This window comes from Alligator mississippiensis, chromosome 4 (genome assembly GCF_030867095.1).
Source record: "Alligator mississippiensis isolate rAllMis1 chromosome 4, rAllMis1, whole genome shotgun sequence".
Lineage (NCBI taxonomy): Eukaryota > Metazoa > Chordata > Crocodylia > Alligatoridae > Alligator > Alligator mississippiensis.
The window spans coordinates 167,019,495-167,035,208 of record NC_081827.1 but is presented as its reverse complement, the minus strand read 5'-3'; the positions used below and the strand labels follow the sequence as shown (position 1 = coordinate 167,035,208).

General features: G+C 47.0%; 1 protein-coding gene across 3 annotated transcripts in view; it reads left to right on the top strand.

The window, feature by feature from the left end:
• SOCS7 (suppressor of cytokine signaling 7) overlaps positions 1 to 15,714 on the top strand; it is a 34,762-nt gene that overhangs the window by 7,928 nt on the left and 11,120 nt on the right. The window contains exons 2-8 of one of the 3 annotated variants that reach the window (XM_019482497.2): positions 1,352 to 1,416; positions 5,689 to 5,793; positions 6,574 to 6,675; positions 7,651 to 7,781; positions 8,519 to 8,687; positions 12,255 to 12,383; positions 15,308 to 15,443. In XM_019482497.2, the coding sequence (XP_019338042.2) occupies positions 1,352 to 1,416; positions 5,689 to 5,793; positions 6,574 to 6,675; positions 7,651 to 7,781; positions 8,519 to 8,687; positions 12,255 to 12,383; positions 15,308 to 15,443 (837 nt within the window). The remainder of the gene's footprint in view (positions 1 to 1,351; positions 1,417 to 5,688; positions 5,794 to 6,573; positions 6,676 to 7,650; positions 7,782 to 8,518; positions 8,688 to 12,254; positions 12,384 to 15,307; positions 15,444 to 15,714) is intronic. The other 2 variants (XM_059727016.1, XM_059727017.1) reach the window with 2 other exon arrangements.

Here is a 15,714-nt window from a genome sequence, read left to right as displayed (position 1 = left end):
GCCCTAAACAAAGTGGTTTCTTCATGTGGTATCTTGGGACAACAAGTGCCTTCCTGTGAGGTTTGGGCCAGTCAACTGGCTTGGGGACTTGAAATGCTGATGTCAGCATTAGCAGTGCTGAGATGCATTAGTGGCTGGGTGCTCTGCAGATAGCATCTCTAAGTAGATCATGTCCAGGTGTTTAGGAGCTTGGCCTGCAGATGCGGGCAACCTTACTGGTGGTGTGCTTTAGCTCAGTAGTCCTCAATTGGAGGGGCTGCAATATTGGCCCTGCTGTGGGGTGAAACTATCCTGCATGCTTTTGTTTCCAGGAGGTACGCCAGAGCTGAGCCAGGAAGAGCTATGGCAGAAGCAATGAGCCTGTCTGCAGAATATAATGCGGGCAGGTGTGGCTTTTTCCTGCAGCTGCTTCTCAGTTTGGCTCCAGTGTGCCTCCTGAAAAGAAATGTATGGGACAGTTCCCCCTACCCTGCTGCCCTTGTTTCAGGGAGACACTGTGCAGAGTTGGACTGGGAAGGGCTGTATGTAGCAAGACCATGCATGTGCTCCTGCCACAGCCACTTCCTTATCTGGCTCTGGGGGAGGCACACAGCACTTCTCCCTGGATGTGGCAGTGGGGTGAATATAATATAATTATCTGATCAATTAATAACATATTATTTAGTAATATAATTGTAATGTTGATATTATAACATAATGCATTTATGTTAGTCTTTGTAAATGGGCTGCTTCTGAATTTTGAAAGGTTTTTGGAGTCTGAAAAGGTTGAGAAGCACAGCTTTAGCTGAATGGGATAAGAGGTAGCTCCTCTGCAGTGCACACAATTTCTCAGCCTTCCTCAAGAGGTTGCATTTGAGAAAGTGGGTGTCAGTGCAGAATTAACCTGCCTGCAGTACACCTGTAATCTGGAGCTGTGTGCGACTGCAAGCCATGCTTTCTTGTTTAGCTGTTGTGGCCAGCCTAGTGACATAGCACATTATGGTACTGTCAGTTCTGAGCCAGGTTTCTTGGCTCAAGTTGGAGTCTGGGCTCCAACCTTCTTTTTTGTTTTTGTCTTTCTGAAATGAACTTGCTAATTATCAGCTTAGAGCCTTATGGGGTTTGAAGACTGGGGCCTTGCCCTCTGTGTCAGTTGCTGTACTGAAGCAAAAATACTGCTTTAGAAATTGTTTAGTATTTGTGTGCTTCCTCTTGGTCTTAAACTCAGTTGCAAATGCAGTAACTAGGGACCTGCCGACTTCTCACAAGGTCAAACTGAGCAATTTTTTTTTTTTTAAACTCTTGGGGAGTGTGGGGGAGGAAACTCACTGCTACATTTGCCTCTTCATTCAATCTGTCTCTTTTTCAATAGGAAACCCAGATTGACGAGAACTCAAAGTGCCTTTTCTCCGGCCGCTTTCAGCCCCCTCTTCACAGGTAAGGATTGAAAGATGAGCTGGAAATGCTGCATTTTGTAGCATTGCAAAGAGCCTGTGTAGGCTGAATTACAGATCAAGTGGAGGAGGGTATTTTGATTGCCTTTTCAACACTATGGGCAGGGTTCTTTCCCCCTCCCCCCTCAGGTCTAATAACCTCTAACCCTAGAATAAGAGCCCAACTAAGAAAACAGCTCCTTGTCCTGCTTCAGGGTCTCAGCTCCCCTATTGGACAGGGAGACAGGAACTGGAGTTGGTACTTTTGGAGGCTTATGTCCTGTCTGTTATAGGGATGCTTATACTAGTGCAGTACTTTTATGCAATGTCCCTGTACATATACTGTCATGTTCTCTCTTGTTTGGAATGGGGAGGTGTTTAAAACACATGAGGGTTAACTCCATTTTCCACCAGGGTATTACATGGTGTAGGTACATCAGTAGAAATGTGTGATGAAGCTGGACTCCAATGTTCAGTTCTTCTCAGAACTCCTCTCTGCCTCCCAGGAAATACCTACTGCTCTTCGTCTCTGTGGGTTGCTGTGGGTTTAATAGCAGAGGGGGTGTTCTGCTCTAGTTTGTAGTAAGTAGGGACATAGTGGATGTACTAAAGAGCCTCTATCATGAGTGGGGACCCTGTTGTTCCAGGGACTGTAATTGCAGTGGTTTCTGTCCATAAAAGCTTGCAGTGGAAGTGGCTCTACTTGGTTGCTCTGCACAGCTAACGCCAGCATCAGGGCTTCTCAGGAGAGGGGTGTGCTGTGGTACCTGACTGTCTCATTGCTTGGGTGGGCATGGAGTTGCTCTGTGCTGAAGGCTGCGACTCTTTAGAAGGGGGAAGGTAAGATTCCTGTGTGAAAGACATCCTCTCAGCTGGATGCTGTGTTGCACTGTCTAGTGGAATACAGCAAGTCGGCTGGTTTGCACCATTTAGACTACACCTGGGGCATTGCAGCTTGAAGTATGTCGGGGGGTATAGTAGTGAGATCAGATTCAGCGTAAATGCAAAGGGCTTCTTGTATGTCCTGACTGTTCTTGGTACAGGGATCAGGATACACTTGGGTCAAGACTGTCCAACATCAGAGCCACCTGGTACCGCATCTTGTACAGGTTGTGGGCCCTGTGCTGCACACTGTGGGCTGGATGCTATGGGGGCTGCATGGGCTCCTCAGGATTGGACCCACCTACCACTGTGGCCATACAAGCCCCGTCCTGCTGCCAACCCTGCATGGGTGATTTCCCACCCTTACCATGCTGCTGGTGCATGGGCAGCAAGCTCACTGGGCCTTCAGCTATGCTTCCCTGCCTGAGAGACCCTGGGGGCCATAGCATTGGAGGTAGTAGTGACTGGCTGGGAGCCTAGGGTCTGCACACTCACCTGTCACAGTTGAACAGTCCTGACTTAAGTAATGCCATAATGGACAGGTGGAAATGCCTGCTAGGTTGGTTTGAAAGTCTGCCCTTGCTGGTACGTATGGCTTTGTGTCTGGAGCACAGATACGACAGCGGAGAGAGATCCCAGTAACATTTGGAGGAGGAGCATTTCCACTTTCTAGCCCCTTACTGGGGTTCAGGCTGCTCTTTGTGGTGAGCAGTGAAGGCACTTTGCAGAGACTTGTCTGCATTGAAGGTCATTCTTTTGACTTTGCCTGAGACCTGTAAATGAATAATTCTGCTCCCTCCCCAGCTATCCTTTAGTTCTGTGAGAATCACAGGAGCTACTGCCAGAAACTGAAGGATTGGGGGAGCACTCAAACTGTAGTGCTTGCTATTCTCTGCTCTCTTATGATCTTGGACTTTCCTGAGTAGGCATTTTCAGCCTGTGGTAACAGTAGAGACTTGCTGCATTTTTTACCTTGCCTCGCTTACCATGGATGTGTGTAGTCTGCATTCATTTTTTTTTTAAATCAAGCATGGCCAAATCCAAAACTTCTGTCACCCTCTTCAGCTGTTGTTAGAGAATCAGAATATTTGCTGTGAGAGTGGGTGAGTGATTAGAGATCTTACATAAATGCCAAAGTTATTTCTTAAATTGGTTTCAAGTAACTTCTTTCATCTCTTGTTTCTCTTGGGAAAATGGAAACTATTTAAATTTGTCTTCAGTTTTGCTGATGAATGAATCTGGAGTGGTGGGTTTTATAAAGGGTGTGTACATCCTGTCCCATTCCCCTTCCCCCCCTCCCCCCCCTGCTATTTTTGTAGGGGTTTGTCACCAGTTCACAGAAAATCTAAATTAAATCAGCCAACTAAAAAGGTGTTGAGATGACACTTCAAAGTAGTCTCATGTCTGGATTTTTATATTTGCTTTTGTGGGTCACTAATAGCAGTATTGAGTATGCAAACCAGAAGCTATTTTTTAACTGGGACTTTCCCATAACTTGATGGTTGGAGGTCATCATTAAAAGCTGATTGCATCAACTTGCATGATGTCGCACCTGGTTTTCCTGAAGGCCAGTAAGGCTGAGGTAGGCCAGGTTGGCGAGCCATGTGTGGGAAGACTGACACACCCCACTCCCCAAAGCTGGTTTGTTCGACCATGGCCGCTCCAGCCTTTGATCAGTCTTGTGTATATCAGCGAGAAGCACAAAGCCGGCAGAATGTGCTTGGTCCCTTCACTGCAGTTTCATCTTGTTTGTCTGTGCAAATGAGAGAGTTTCTGATTCTGTTTGGTGTTTGGAGACGTCTCAACCTAAATCAGCTTTTTTATTTAGGGTGTAGAAGTGAAAGTGTTTTTGTGCATGGAGTGTGCAAAGATGGGGAGAAAGGTTCCCCTTCTGTACCTTCCCTAAATTTAGTAAGTGGGGTGCTGCTTGTTCTGTCTTTAAAAATCCTGAGGGGGTTGCATTGACAGTCTATAGTTTCTGGTAAACAAAAGCTGTCAGACTTCTGGTTGTCAGTAATGCGGTATCTGGAGGAGGATTGTTTTCAGATAGGCCCCACAAGAATTGAAATCTAAGGAAGTGAGCTTCAGTTGTCTTTTGATGTTGTGGTCCAGAACTAGATAACTCTAGTTTCAGTCTTGATATTTTACCAGCTCCAAGCTGCATGTTGGTTTGACTTAGGCAAAATGTTTCAATTGTGGCAACAACTTAACTCAATAATTCTTTTTAGAAGTGATGAAAACTTTTGTTTTTAAAGATTTTCTCTAGAAAGGAGAAAAATATCTAATCAGAACCAAATTATCAGCCTAGCCTCAGTAATCAGTTAGCAGTTTAGTCCTTAGTAGCTGAGCTTTGATATGTTCTTGTGACTTTGAAACATGTTTCATTAAATGTAAAAGGGGACTGGGTCACAATTTTTTTTTCCCTAGTAATCGGTGTAGGTCTAGGCCTTTTGGGACCTGGGCATGTGGAGGCTGGTGAACCAAAAAGTTGGCCCAGCTCCCTGTAATTAGCCTCTGGTTTTCACACTAGACTGACTTTAAGGGTTGCTTTGCTGTAGTAACAGAGCATTTAACCTAAACTTTGTTGAGCCTGCAGGCTGCTGGCAGACAGGTTTGCATTGAAGCTAATGGGAATGTAGTCTTTTCAGCATTATGGCATCAGGTGCTGCCTACCTATGTGCAGATCTGTCTGGTCAACCACTTCCTGAGCACAAAAGCTAAGCAAAACTTTAGGGGAGGCTTTTGTAATTAGCATCTGAACTGAACAATTGTCAGCATCAACGATTCCTACTATAGCTCCTGACCCTGAGAGGGGAGAGTGGTCCCAAAGCTGCCAGTAACACGCTGCCAACCTTCCTCCACTTGAGGAGCATTTGGAGAATATTTTTTATATCAAAAGGCACTACTGGGTTTTAGATTCCAAATGTGACTTTTGTCAGATGTGGCTTTAGCTCTTGGAGTCTCTCCTTGTAAGGGGACATGCAGGAATCTGTCTGAAATGCACATGCTTATGGTGCTTTGGTAAGTGCCAATATAATGCAGCAAAGAGCATTTTGAAAACCCCTCCAGTCCCTTTCCTTAGACCATCCTCTTGATGCTGAGTCTTAGTTGGGTTCGGCAGCCCATCAATATTCCCTATTTGTTCGCTCTTAACTGTTATTTAGAGCTTGGCCTTTGGGCTGCCATGTCAGGGCTGATCAATGTGCATGGTAGAAACTCAATTTGCAAGCACTGTAATGAGATTGCAGTGGAGGGCTCTGACCTGCGTGGAAGTTGGCCTCCAAGCCATTCTGAAGGTTACCAACTCAGCTTCTTGCTGCCTGACCTTTTTCTTACTCTCTCTTGCTCTGGAGAAAGCGTGAACTCTAACGGTCTTGCTCCACAAATCCCTCAGGTGAAACTGTGTCACTAGTGGATGTGGACATCTCTCAGCGAGGACTGACCTCTCCTCACCCTCCGACTCCTCCACCTCCGCCACGAAGAAGCCTCAGCCTGCTAGGTACTACATGTGCCTCCCTAAAGAGCACCCTTTGTGGTCACATGTCTGTAGTGCAAGTGGTAGGGGTTGGCTTCTCTCTTTCTCTCTTTCTCTCTTTCTCTCTTTCTCTCTTTCTCTCTTTCTCTCTTTCTCTCTTTCTCTCTTTCTTTCTCTCTCTCTCTCTCTCTCTCTCTCTCTCTCTCTCTCTCTCTCTCTCTCTCTCTTTCTCTCTCGGCAGGAGGCAGGCTCCTTGACATCCTTTACAGTGGGGTGACCCCAACTTCCTAAGTGGAAAATGGTTTCCAGTGCTGCTCTAAATCAGCTGGAGCAGAGGGTTGGTGAGATGGTTTCTTTCTCCCAGGTGTAGTGTGCTAACTGAACAGCATTCCCCTACTGTTGCTGGCTTCAGAGGCCACAACTCGAATGTGTAGACCCTGCATGAGGCTGCATGCTGGGCCGACGTGGCTTCAGGAAGCCTGTGTCCATATTTGTCTTGTCTTGCATACCATCTTCTGAAATGATTTGGTTTAGAGACTAACTTCTTCATTTGCAGGAGCAGAATGCAAGTGTGAGTGAGTGAGTGAGAGGTGTGAGTCCAGGTACAATGGAGACCTGGAAGTGCAGAGCACTTGTCCAATACCTGTTCTTCAGGGCAACCAGTGAAAGACTGTGATCTGTCTGCCCCTGTGCGATTCTTCTGCAGGCCGGACATGCTGTTGCTTTGCTGGCAGGCACTTGGCAGTGTAGCAACTTGCTTGCTTTCCTGTGTTCTGAATCTTTCTTGCTTCTGTTCTCTTCTAGATGATATCAGTGGGACGCTGCCTACATCTGTCCTAGTGGGTCCGATGGGGTCTTCCCTGCAGTCTTTCCCTCTGCCTCCGCCTCCTCCACCCCATGCCCCAGGTCAGCTTAGCTTTAGCAGCAAGGCTCCATTTTTTTCAGAGATCTGGACTAATTTCTTATATTGTAAACTTAAGGTTAGATTGTCTCAAAGACCCATGGCAGGTCTTGGGTGCTGCTTCCTCTGACCTGTTCAAGTTATGCATAACCAAGCTGGTCTTTTACCTGTTGTGCTGTACACAAAGGCACAGCTGAGTTCCTTGTCCTTTTTAAACTACCTATTTGTACATGTTGTGAGTCAGGCTTTGCTCCTTATAACAGTCTTGCAGAATAAGCATTTAGGTTTGACAGAAATTGGATCTTATCCACTCCCTCCCTTAGCTTCAGCAGAACTAGAATATACATCAACTGTAGCCTTGCCCTGCGGTGGCTGAAGGTTGGATGACATGGTCTAAGCGGTGCCCTCCGTCTCTGACTTGTGCGTTGACTAGAGTCTTGTCGACTAGTGTCAGCAACTTCAGCACTGTTACGGGAATAGGGCTTAACGCAGGAGAGCTATTGAGACTAGGGAGCCTGTTTCTACACACAGTCATAAGTCACTTCTGGGGTTGTGCACTTACAGGGCAATAACATTTAATCTTTAGTTTCCTGTCCTCTGGGTTTCATTTTTTTTAAGCTGTCAGATCTTGAGCCTCAGCTGCTTTGACCTCACTTTCTAGCTGCTTTGTTTAAAAAAAAATAAAATAAAAAAGGTGGAAAAGTATATGGTGTTTCCATTGACTTCTTCCCAGCTGACGTAAGGAAATAGCCAGTAGACACTGAATTAGTCTTCTTAGGAAAGCTGGATAGTGACTCTTGCTGTGTCCTTCTCAAGGACGCCATCACTTAGCACAGCTTTCTCTTCCCCGCTGCAGCTCTGCTACCCCTGCATTGTCCTCGAGAGTTGAGGGCCTGCTTGGGAAGGGTAGCACACTGCTCTTTGGAGATGGCCCCTGTTGGTAACCGTTGCATGGCACTTGTTTGTTTGTTCCCCTGCAGATGCGTTTCCGCGTATTGTCCCACTCCGACCGACAGAGGCAGTGCCCAGCCAGCCCTCCCAGCATCTTCAGTGCCCCCTCTACCGACCAGACTCAAGTAGCTTTGCAGCCAGCTTGCGAGAACTGGAAAAAGTAAGAGGTTCACATTGCCAGGTCTATGGTTCTTACAAACCCCTGTTGAGCAAAGGCTCCCTGCTGTGAGTTAAGTCTGGGAAAAGCTCCCCCCAACCCCCACACACCTTTTTTTGAGTGGGGCTTCATTAATTCCCCCTTTACAGACCTGGAGGTGGGGAGAGTGGGGGTAGGAAACACAAACTTCATTCCACCCTTTCTTTCTTCCAGCAATAAATACCCCAACTCTCAATCCCCTGTAGGTTCAGTGAAGGGCTCTAGATGCAGCGGTGTGGTATCTCACTTAGTCTGGTAGTGCAGTGATATCCCTGACTGAGGACGGTGACCTATTGTGATTCTGTCTTTCCTGGGTGGGAGGTGAAACTGGTTTAACTGCCAGAACAGAGAGGAGAGTGTTGTAGTTGTGAGATGTAGCTATCTTATTTTCTGTGACTGTTTGTCCTGTCTAAGCTGGCTTCTTTGTAACAGGTTGGGGAAGGAACTTGTCACTGGAAACCCTTGTCAGCTTCAGATTGGTTTCATAGTGTGATTAACAAACATGACAGACTGCACCTTGATGGAAAAATCACCCTGCAGAAGAAATGTTGCTTCCTTGTCTGTCACTGTGGGCAAAAGCAGTGTTGAACTTTCTTAATTCTTTCTGGGAGCACTGATGCTATGAAAGGGGAAGCAGTATGATAGGCAAGTGTTTTGTATCTTATCAGAATTCCAGTGATGTTCTGGTCCTCTTTTGGCAGTGTGGATGGTACTGGGGACCGATGAACTGGGAAGATGCAGAGATGAAACTGAAAGGGAAGCCAGATGGGTCCTTCCTGGTACGAGACAGCTCTGACCCTCGTTACATCTTGAGCCTAAGCTTTCGATCGCAAGGTATCACTCATCACACTCGGATGGAGCACTACAGAGGTATGTGACTGAGGGTCTTGGAATGTCTCTGGAGGTGGCTGCAAAGGGGTGACTAAATGCAGCCATGCTTTGCCTTCTGCTTTTTCTGTGCCTGCTGACCTCAGTGAGAAGATTCCTGTGGCTTGATCTCAATCCACGGGCCCCAGCTGGAAATATTTGGGTCCTCCTTTGTGATTAGGATACCTCTCCTTTACAGAAGAATGTTCCCCCTGAAACCTTTCCTAAATGAAGAATTACATATGGTGATGGAGCCCTCCATGCCAGCCTAGGTGCAATGACTGCTAGAGATAGTTCAGAAATTTAACAGCTCTGAATGCATGCTGGATTGCTACAGTATGTTGTAAATGCTTCCCTCCACTTGTCTTCACTCCTGTATGCACTGTCTTCCTGTTCCCTTTCTGGAACAGTACCAACTCCACTGAGAAATCCAGCAATGCAACATGGTCCCTTAGCCTCTCTTCCTTCTATGCCTTCTCTGCGTGTCTTGCTTTGGGAAGCTGTACGTGAAAAGAGCTAACTTCCCTAGCCCTAACTAACTTCACCTAGAAAATGGGAAGAGCAGAGCTGTACTGAGAAGGCATAGCTCAGGGTGCAGCTTTACATTGTGGCACATTCATTATGGAAGCACCTCTCTTATATTCCCAGAGGTCAAGCATTTAGATCAGTTGGTTCACCTGCTAACAGGAAGGTGATGCCTTGGAGTTCCTTTGCCTTTGAGGATGTTTCTCATGCTTATCTTTTGGGGTAGATTAGTGTCCTCATCTGGCTAGTACCAAGCCTGCCCGTTGCCAAGCTGAGGTTTTAGTTCTGCTATTGTGGCTTTTCTATTCTGAGAATGCTTTGCATGATCTCACATCAGCCCTTCCTGCCTTGTTCAGCACTAGAATGTACTTCTCTGTCCTTACATGCACATATTCTGAGTTAGCTTCAAATATGGTATTTTTATATCGATGACCTGCCTGCACAGTGTGATTGTGAGGTTAGCAAAATGCCTGACTCTCTTGCTCTTCAGGGATGGCACCATTGAAACAGTCTGATTTTCCTGTAGCAAACTGGCAGCTGTCCACTGTAGATGCTTGAGCACCAAAGTATGATGCCATAGCAGTCAGGGATCTTCTAATTCCTTGTGGAGCCTTGTACTCAGAGGGCCATTATTTTTCGCAAAGCAGTGTCACTGCACATTAGCTGGCGACCCAGCTACTAATAATGGTAAATGTACATCTTTGGATTACCTCTGCCTCTCACCCATCCTTTGCAAGTAACTAGCTTCAGGCATTGATTCAGCAGAGTGCACAAATAACAATAGGAATATAAGTGGGATTGCTCCTGGTTATAATTGAGTATTGCAGGTTTTGAGGCCTTAGATTAAACTCTCCAGGGTCATAAATGAAAGTTTCAGAAGCATCAAGTTCTGCTTTCAAAGCTGACCAGACATTAGGGCCACTTTCATTGGACGTCAGTAGGACTTAGGTTTGTGTGTGCTTTTGGAAATTGGTGCTTGAGCTCTTGAATGTCTCTGAAGATGCTACTGCATTTCTTATGTCAGTGTTTGGAGTAGAATGCCCTGTTTTCTGGCACTTTTTGGCAGAATAAATTGGAGCTCAAAGCTGCCTTGTTCCCCCAACAGGCAGTTCTCCAGCACAATCAAGGGGACATTATTTCCTTCCAAAACCCCTGTGCAAAGGCTTGAGTTAGCTATCTTTACACTCATGTTGGGATTGCTTATGTCTCCTGCTGAATGTGCTACAGCTGTTTTGAAAATTGCAGAGCTGAGCACTTTGATAAACTAATGAAAATGACAAATGACTGGGCTGAGAGAAGGGTAAATAGATAAATGTTTGACCTTCAGATTTCAGGTAGGTGAAAAGGCAGGAACTAAATTCTTCTTGGAAGCTTCTCTGCTTGCTTTTTTTTTTTTCCTCCCTCTGGTGCTGACCAGCTGAGCTTTTTATCAGATGTGCTGTGCTGATCTATTGCTGCTGGCTTTGAAGCCCTTCAGAGCTTTTGAGTGGGAATGTGTAGGTCTTCCCTCCCTGGTGTTGGTCATTGCTTCCCATTGTCAGTCCCTAATTTCAGTGATTTGTATCGAGGTATAATCCAGATGCATTTATAGGCAAATTCACTCTAAAATGTGCAGAGTCCAGAGGTCTTTGAGTGTTTCTGGAGCCTGTAGCCTACATTCTGTGCAAGAACTTGGAGTTCTCAGCAACATGCAAGCATAACTGAGCTCTCCTGTGCATTTTCCATAGCAGTGTGATGTCACAAGACCTGTGTCTTAATGCAGTACTTTTAGGGGTTGTCAGCTCCGTGGTCCTCAATAACTCTCATATCCAGGGAGGTGTCCTGAGATAATCTAGGTGCGCCCATACCAGCACTTGGTATAAATGCTCTGTCCTATGTAAAGCAGGTTGCACTCAAGTAATTTACTGGTTCAGATTGCAGCACTGCAGGCCCTGCTCTGTGCTGGTGGAAATATGTCTGTCTTTGGGGTTTACAGCGTAAGACTCTTGCTCACAGATGCTTGCCCCGCAGTGTCTGGTGTAACCTTGGCCATCAAAAGCAAGATGGGAACCATCACCCATTTTCATATTCTGTCAAGGGTGTTTTCCCTGCTGGGGTATTTCTGAGTTCTCACAGTTGCTCTTAAATTACTAGATTTCCACTTTGCCCTGGCCTCAGGTTATAGGCTGAGCAGGGCAGGCAGCCAGTGTTGGATGTACAGACAGTGCTCTAACAAGCAGAAGACAGATAGGTCAGCTTTATCGGTGGGGAGGAGGAGTTGGTCTGGTTGTAGGAAAAAAGCTCATGAGGCCTAAACTGGTTTCTTGGGTTTAAATTAACCTGTGCAGTCACATGTGAGGGTAAGGATGCTTGATGTATTGCTGCTTCTCAGTTTCATTGCTTGCTTGTAGGTATTGAGTGGTGGGGCAACATGGGACCTCCTATTAATGTATCTGTGGGAGGGCCATGTTAAGGGTCCTGTCAGTACCCCCTACTGTGTGCAAGGCCACATGGAGGGTGATGGTTCTTGAGGGCAGGAAGGGTCTCCAGAGATTGTATCCCAGCTTGTTGCCATAGGTTTGGGTGGATTGTTCTCCAGGGCTGGCACTGTTGGGAACTTTTAAGTGCAGCATGTTGTGAAACTGGACACATTCATGCAGGATAACCCCAGGTAAGAAACATGACCGTAAGCTTACAGCCTACAAATTAGGACCTTCTAGGCCTCTGGAAGCTGAAAGAGAAGAGGAGTGGGGCAGGGCAGGATCAGTCTGGATAGGTGTTGCATAAAATCTCTTCCCCTTATCATCTGTACTCTGCCATTACTGAGATGGGACACAGGGTTGGATGGACCTGTGGTCTGACCTAGATGTAGTTAACACCCCACTGAGGTGCATGGGTTGGTTGTCTGCAAATGCTGGCAGACATCATAGTAGTGCTTATGCTTGGGTCAAGTTGGTGACCTCCCCTTTTGGGAGCCTGAGTTGGCCACTCTGCTTACTAAGTGATCTCGTCTTCTTCTCCTGTGGCCTTGTAATACAAAACACCTTCTTTCTATCTCCTTGGAAGGAACCTTCAGCCTGTGGTGTCACCCCAAGTTTGAGGACCGCTGTCAGTCTGTGGTGGAGTTCATAAAGAGAGCAATCATGCACTCAAAAAATGGGAAGTTCCTTTACTTCTTGCGATCCAGGGTTCCAGGTGAGTCTGACCCTTTAAGCCTTATTAACCCTATGTGGTGTGTGTGTGCATGTGCCTCATCTGCAGTGCCCTCTTGTCCCACTTCTTAGCTAGCACTCTGATTGCTCTACCCTAATGAGCGTTCTTGGCACTCTGGCTTTTAACTGCCCCTGCAGAGCAGATCTCTGCAGCTGTTAGACCAATGCACTCTTAACTCTATAGCATTAGACATTTCTTTAGAGACATAGCCTGATGGGCATGGAAGATCTCTGTGCTTACTGTGAACATGGCTGCATGCACTGTGTTGGGATCTGCCTCTTCTGCATTCAGTTAAATGCTTATTAAAATGTTGCTTCCCCTAGTCTCAGCACTGCACTCGCAGGCAGCTCCACACTCTGCACTTGTCCATTCTCCTGTAGCTCCCACCCACCTGGGACTCCTGAAAGGGAGGGTGAAAGAGAGTGATGTTAAGCTGTGTGTATACACAAGAAGGCTTCCAGGCAGAAGGATGAACATGAGTCTCAAGCTCTAGCTACTGTAGATTGAACCTTGTGGGGATAAGCAGTGCCAGAGCACGTTAACAGGCAGGTGCTTGTGAGCACAAAGGGAGCATTGATGAGGTTTTACCAGTGCATGCTTTATGGTGCCCTGTCATGCGAGCACTCCACGATTCCACCCTGTCAAAGCTCAGCTCCTTGTGCATGCTCTCTTTTCCTTGCTGCTTAGTTCAGCATGACAAGAGAGCTTGCATGCATGTGTTCTCTCACCAGCACTTTCCTCCTCTGACATATGTAGAAGCTGGTGGGCTAAATCCAAGGTGATAGGAGGGAATTACTTTTGCCCCACACAAAAGCACAGCTGGCTTTGAAATGTGGGGGGGAGGATAGTAGTGGAAAATAGAATTTTATGAAGGAGGTGCACAGTGACCCTAAGATTTCAGGAAAGGAGAATATCCTGCCTAGTCATTTTTGAGCACATGGGCATAGGCAGGTGCAAAAGTGCTCGGTCCTCTGCTTCAGGCTGTACCTAGCGAGGGGTGATCAGATAAGCTTTGTAGCATTGTTATGGGGAGAGAATTTACCACGTGTACCTTAGCAGCACCTGACTGAGATTGGGACCCTGTTGTGCCTCAGCCACACTGAGGTGGTCCCCACCCTGACAAGCCTTCCATGTAAACAGGCAAAGGATGGGAGAGACTGTGATATCCCTATTTTACAGTTGAGTCTCCGAGGCACAGTGTGATTGAGTGACTTGTCCAAGGTTGCACATACTGTCAGTGACAGGGCATTTGATTTTTTTCTCTCCAGACTAGAGTCCTTGCCTGGTGTATGCCGCAAGGCTGTGTAGAGTTTGGCTGACCAAAAATGGGGGTAGAGGGAGGTGGAGTTAGTTTGAAATGTGTATGCACGCATTATGCTTGGGGTGGCAGTGGTGGCAGTGGCCATTTCACAAAACCTTTAATATGTGCCCTTATTGTTTCTTAGCTTTCAAGGAGAATAGCTTATCAGATCCACTTGCTTCTAATAAGAAAGGTTCTAGAAAATAAATGAACACTTCACTCTGCATGGGGATCAGTGCCTGGCTGTAGAACTGCCAAACCAGCCATGAAGTGTCGGCTGGGTCTGGAAGCTCACCATGCCTTGGTGGGAGTTACCTGAAATGCAAAGCCCCCTTATACCGTGGTCTGTCTGGCATGGGCTTTTTCAGTGGGAGATATCTTGGATCCACATCTCCTCCATGCCCTTGTTAATGCTGTAGTGCAGCTAAAATGCTGCTAACTCCCTGTTGTGGCGGGGAGATGGGGGTGGCTTCCAGTGTGGCTGGCTGCTGGCAGGGAGACATATGGCTAGCACAGCATGCAAAACTCTTGCTGTGTCTCTGGCATTCCTGGCCGAGCTCCTAGAGGTTTATTCCTCTTTGGGGTGGAGGAGGGATGATGGTCCTAGTCTTCAATTGATTCCTTTTTTCTTTGCTTTCTCAAAAGCTGGCTCTGGGCTCCCTGTGCTGCCTGGAGCAGATTGGAGTCTGCCTCTATGTGAAGAGCTTCCCTGCTCTTTCTTTAAATCCTTTCACTCGGCTCTGAAGCTTCTGAGGGATGCAGGCAGAAAGCTTCCTGGAAGCAGGAGGGAGGCTAGAGTGGAACTAGCCCTGAATCCTTCTGCAAAAACAGACTAGGCACTGCGCTCACCATGAATTGGGCTCCCATGGAGCTGCCCAAGTGCTGTTGCCCTACCCTCAGTTCTAGGCTTTGGTTGTTGCCCTTGGCTTATGGAGTGGGGAGGAGGGAATTGGAGGCAACTGCATCTCCAGAGCAGGCTCGAATGTCTGTGCATGGGCCAGACTGGAGCCAAGTGCAGTAGTATGCTTCCTACACTTCGGGGTTGAGTATTGCCCCTCTTTACACCTAGCCATCTAATCTCAGGGAGCATCTGCCTCCCATCCCAGTCTGACCTGTTAATGTTCCCATCCAGCTACCAAAAGCTTTATACAGAGCTAAGTCTGTGTCAGCTTCCCTGTTCCCCTTTCCTCACTGTTTTCTAGTATGCCTAAAATCTGATGGATTTCAGAGGCCCATTGCTCTCTCTTTTGTAAAATGATGCTCTATCTGCTGATTGTTCTCAGAGGGCTCTGCTGGGAACTTTGCTGAATCCCAATATCTGCTTCCCTGCTAAAAATGATCATAATGGGTTTGGCATTAGTCAGAGGGGATTATTCACAAGTAAATCTGGGGAGGCTCCCAGAGATTGAGAAGAGGCATCCCTTCCTGCACAGCATGCCTTGAGATCCTGCATCAGGGAAGAGAAGCAGCTGCCTGCCCTGCAACATGTTGCTTTACCCAGATCTCTCATTTCACTACAGCTGGTTTACCCCTTTCTGGGTTTTTTGAAGCCATTGTATTTCTACATATGATAAACAAGTTACCATCATCTCCTGTTCCTCATCAGGTCTCCCTCCAACTCCAGTCCAGCTTCTGTATCCTGTTTCCAGGTTCAGCAACGTCAAATCCCTTCAGCACCTTTGCCGCTTCCGCATCCGGCAGCTCGTCCGCATAGATCACATTCCAGAGCTCCCACTGCCTAAGTACGTCTCAGGGGCCAGGGGTGGGGGAGCTCCTCTGTTTGTCAGTGTAGAATCTTAATGCCAAGTCCTGTGCTCTTGGTATCCTCTGTCGGTATCATAAGTGAAAGCTGTAAAGCCAGACATGATCAGAGCAGGAAGGGAGGGACCCGTGGGGAGGGGCAGTTAGCTGCTTGTTGAGGTACCATGCTGTTAGAGAGGAGACAGTAGGCAAAATGGCCTCTGGGGTTGGAGTCAGCAACAGCTGAACATACAGGAGTGGTGGGTGGCCCAA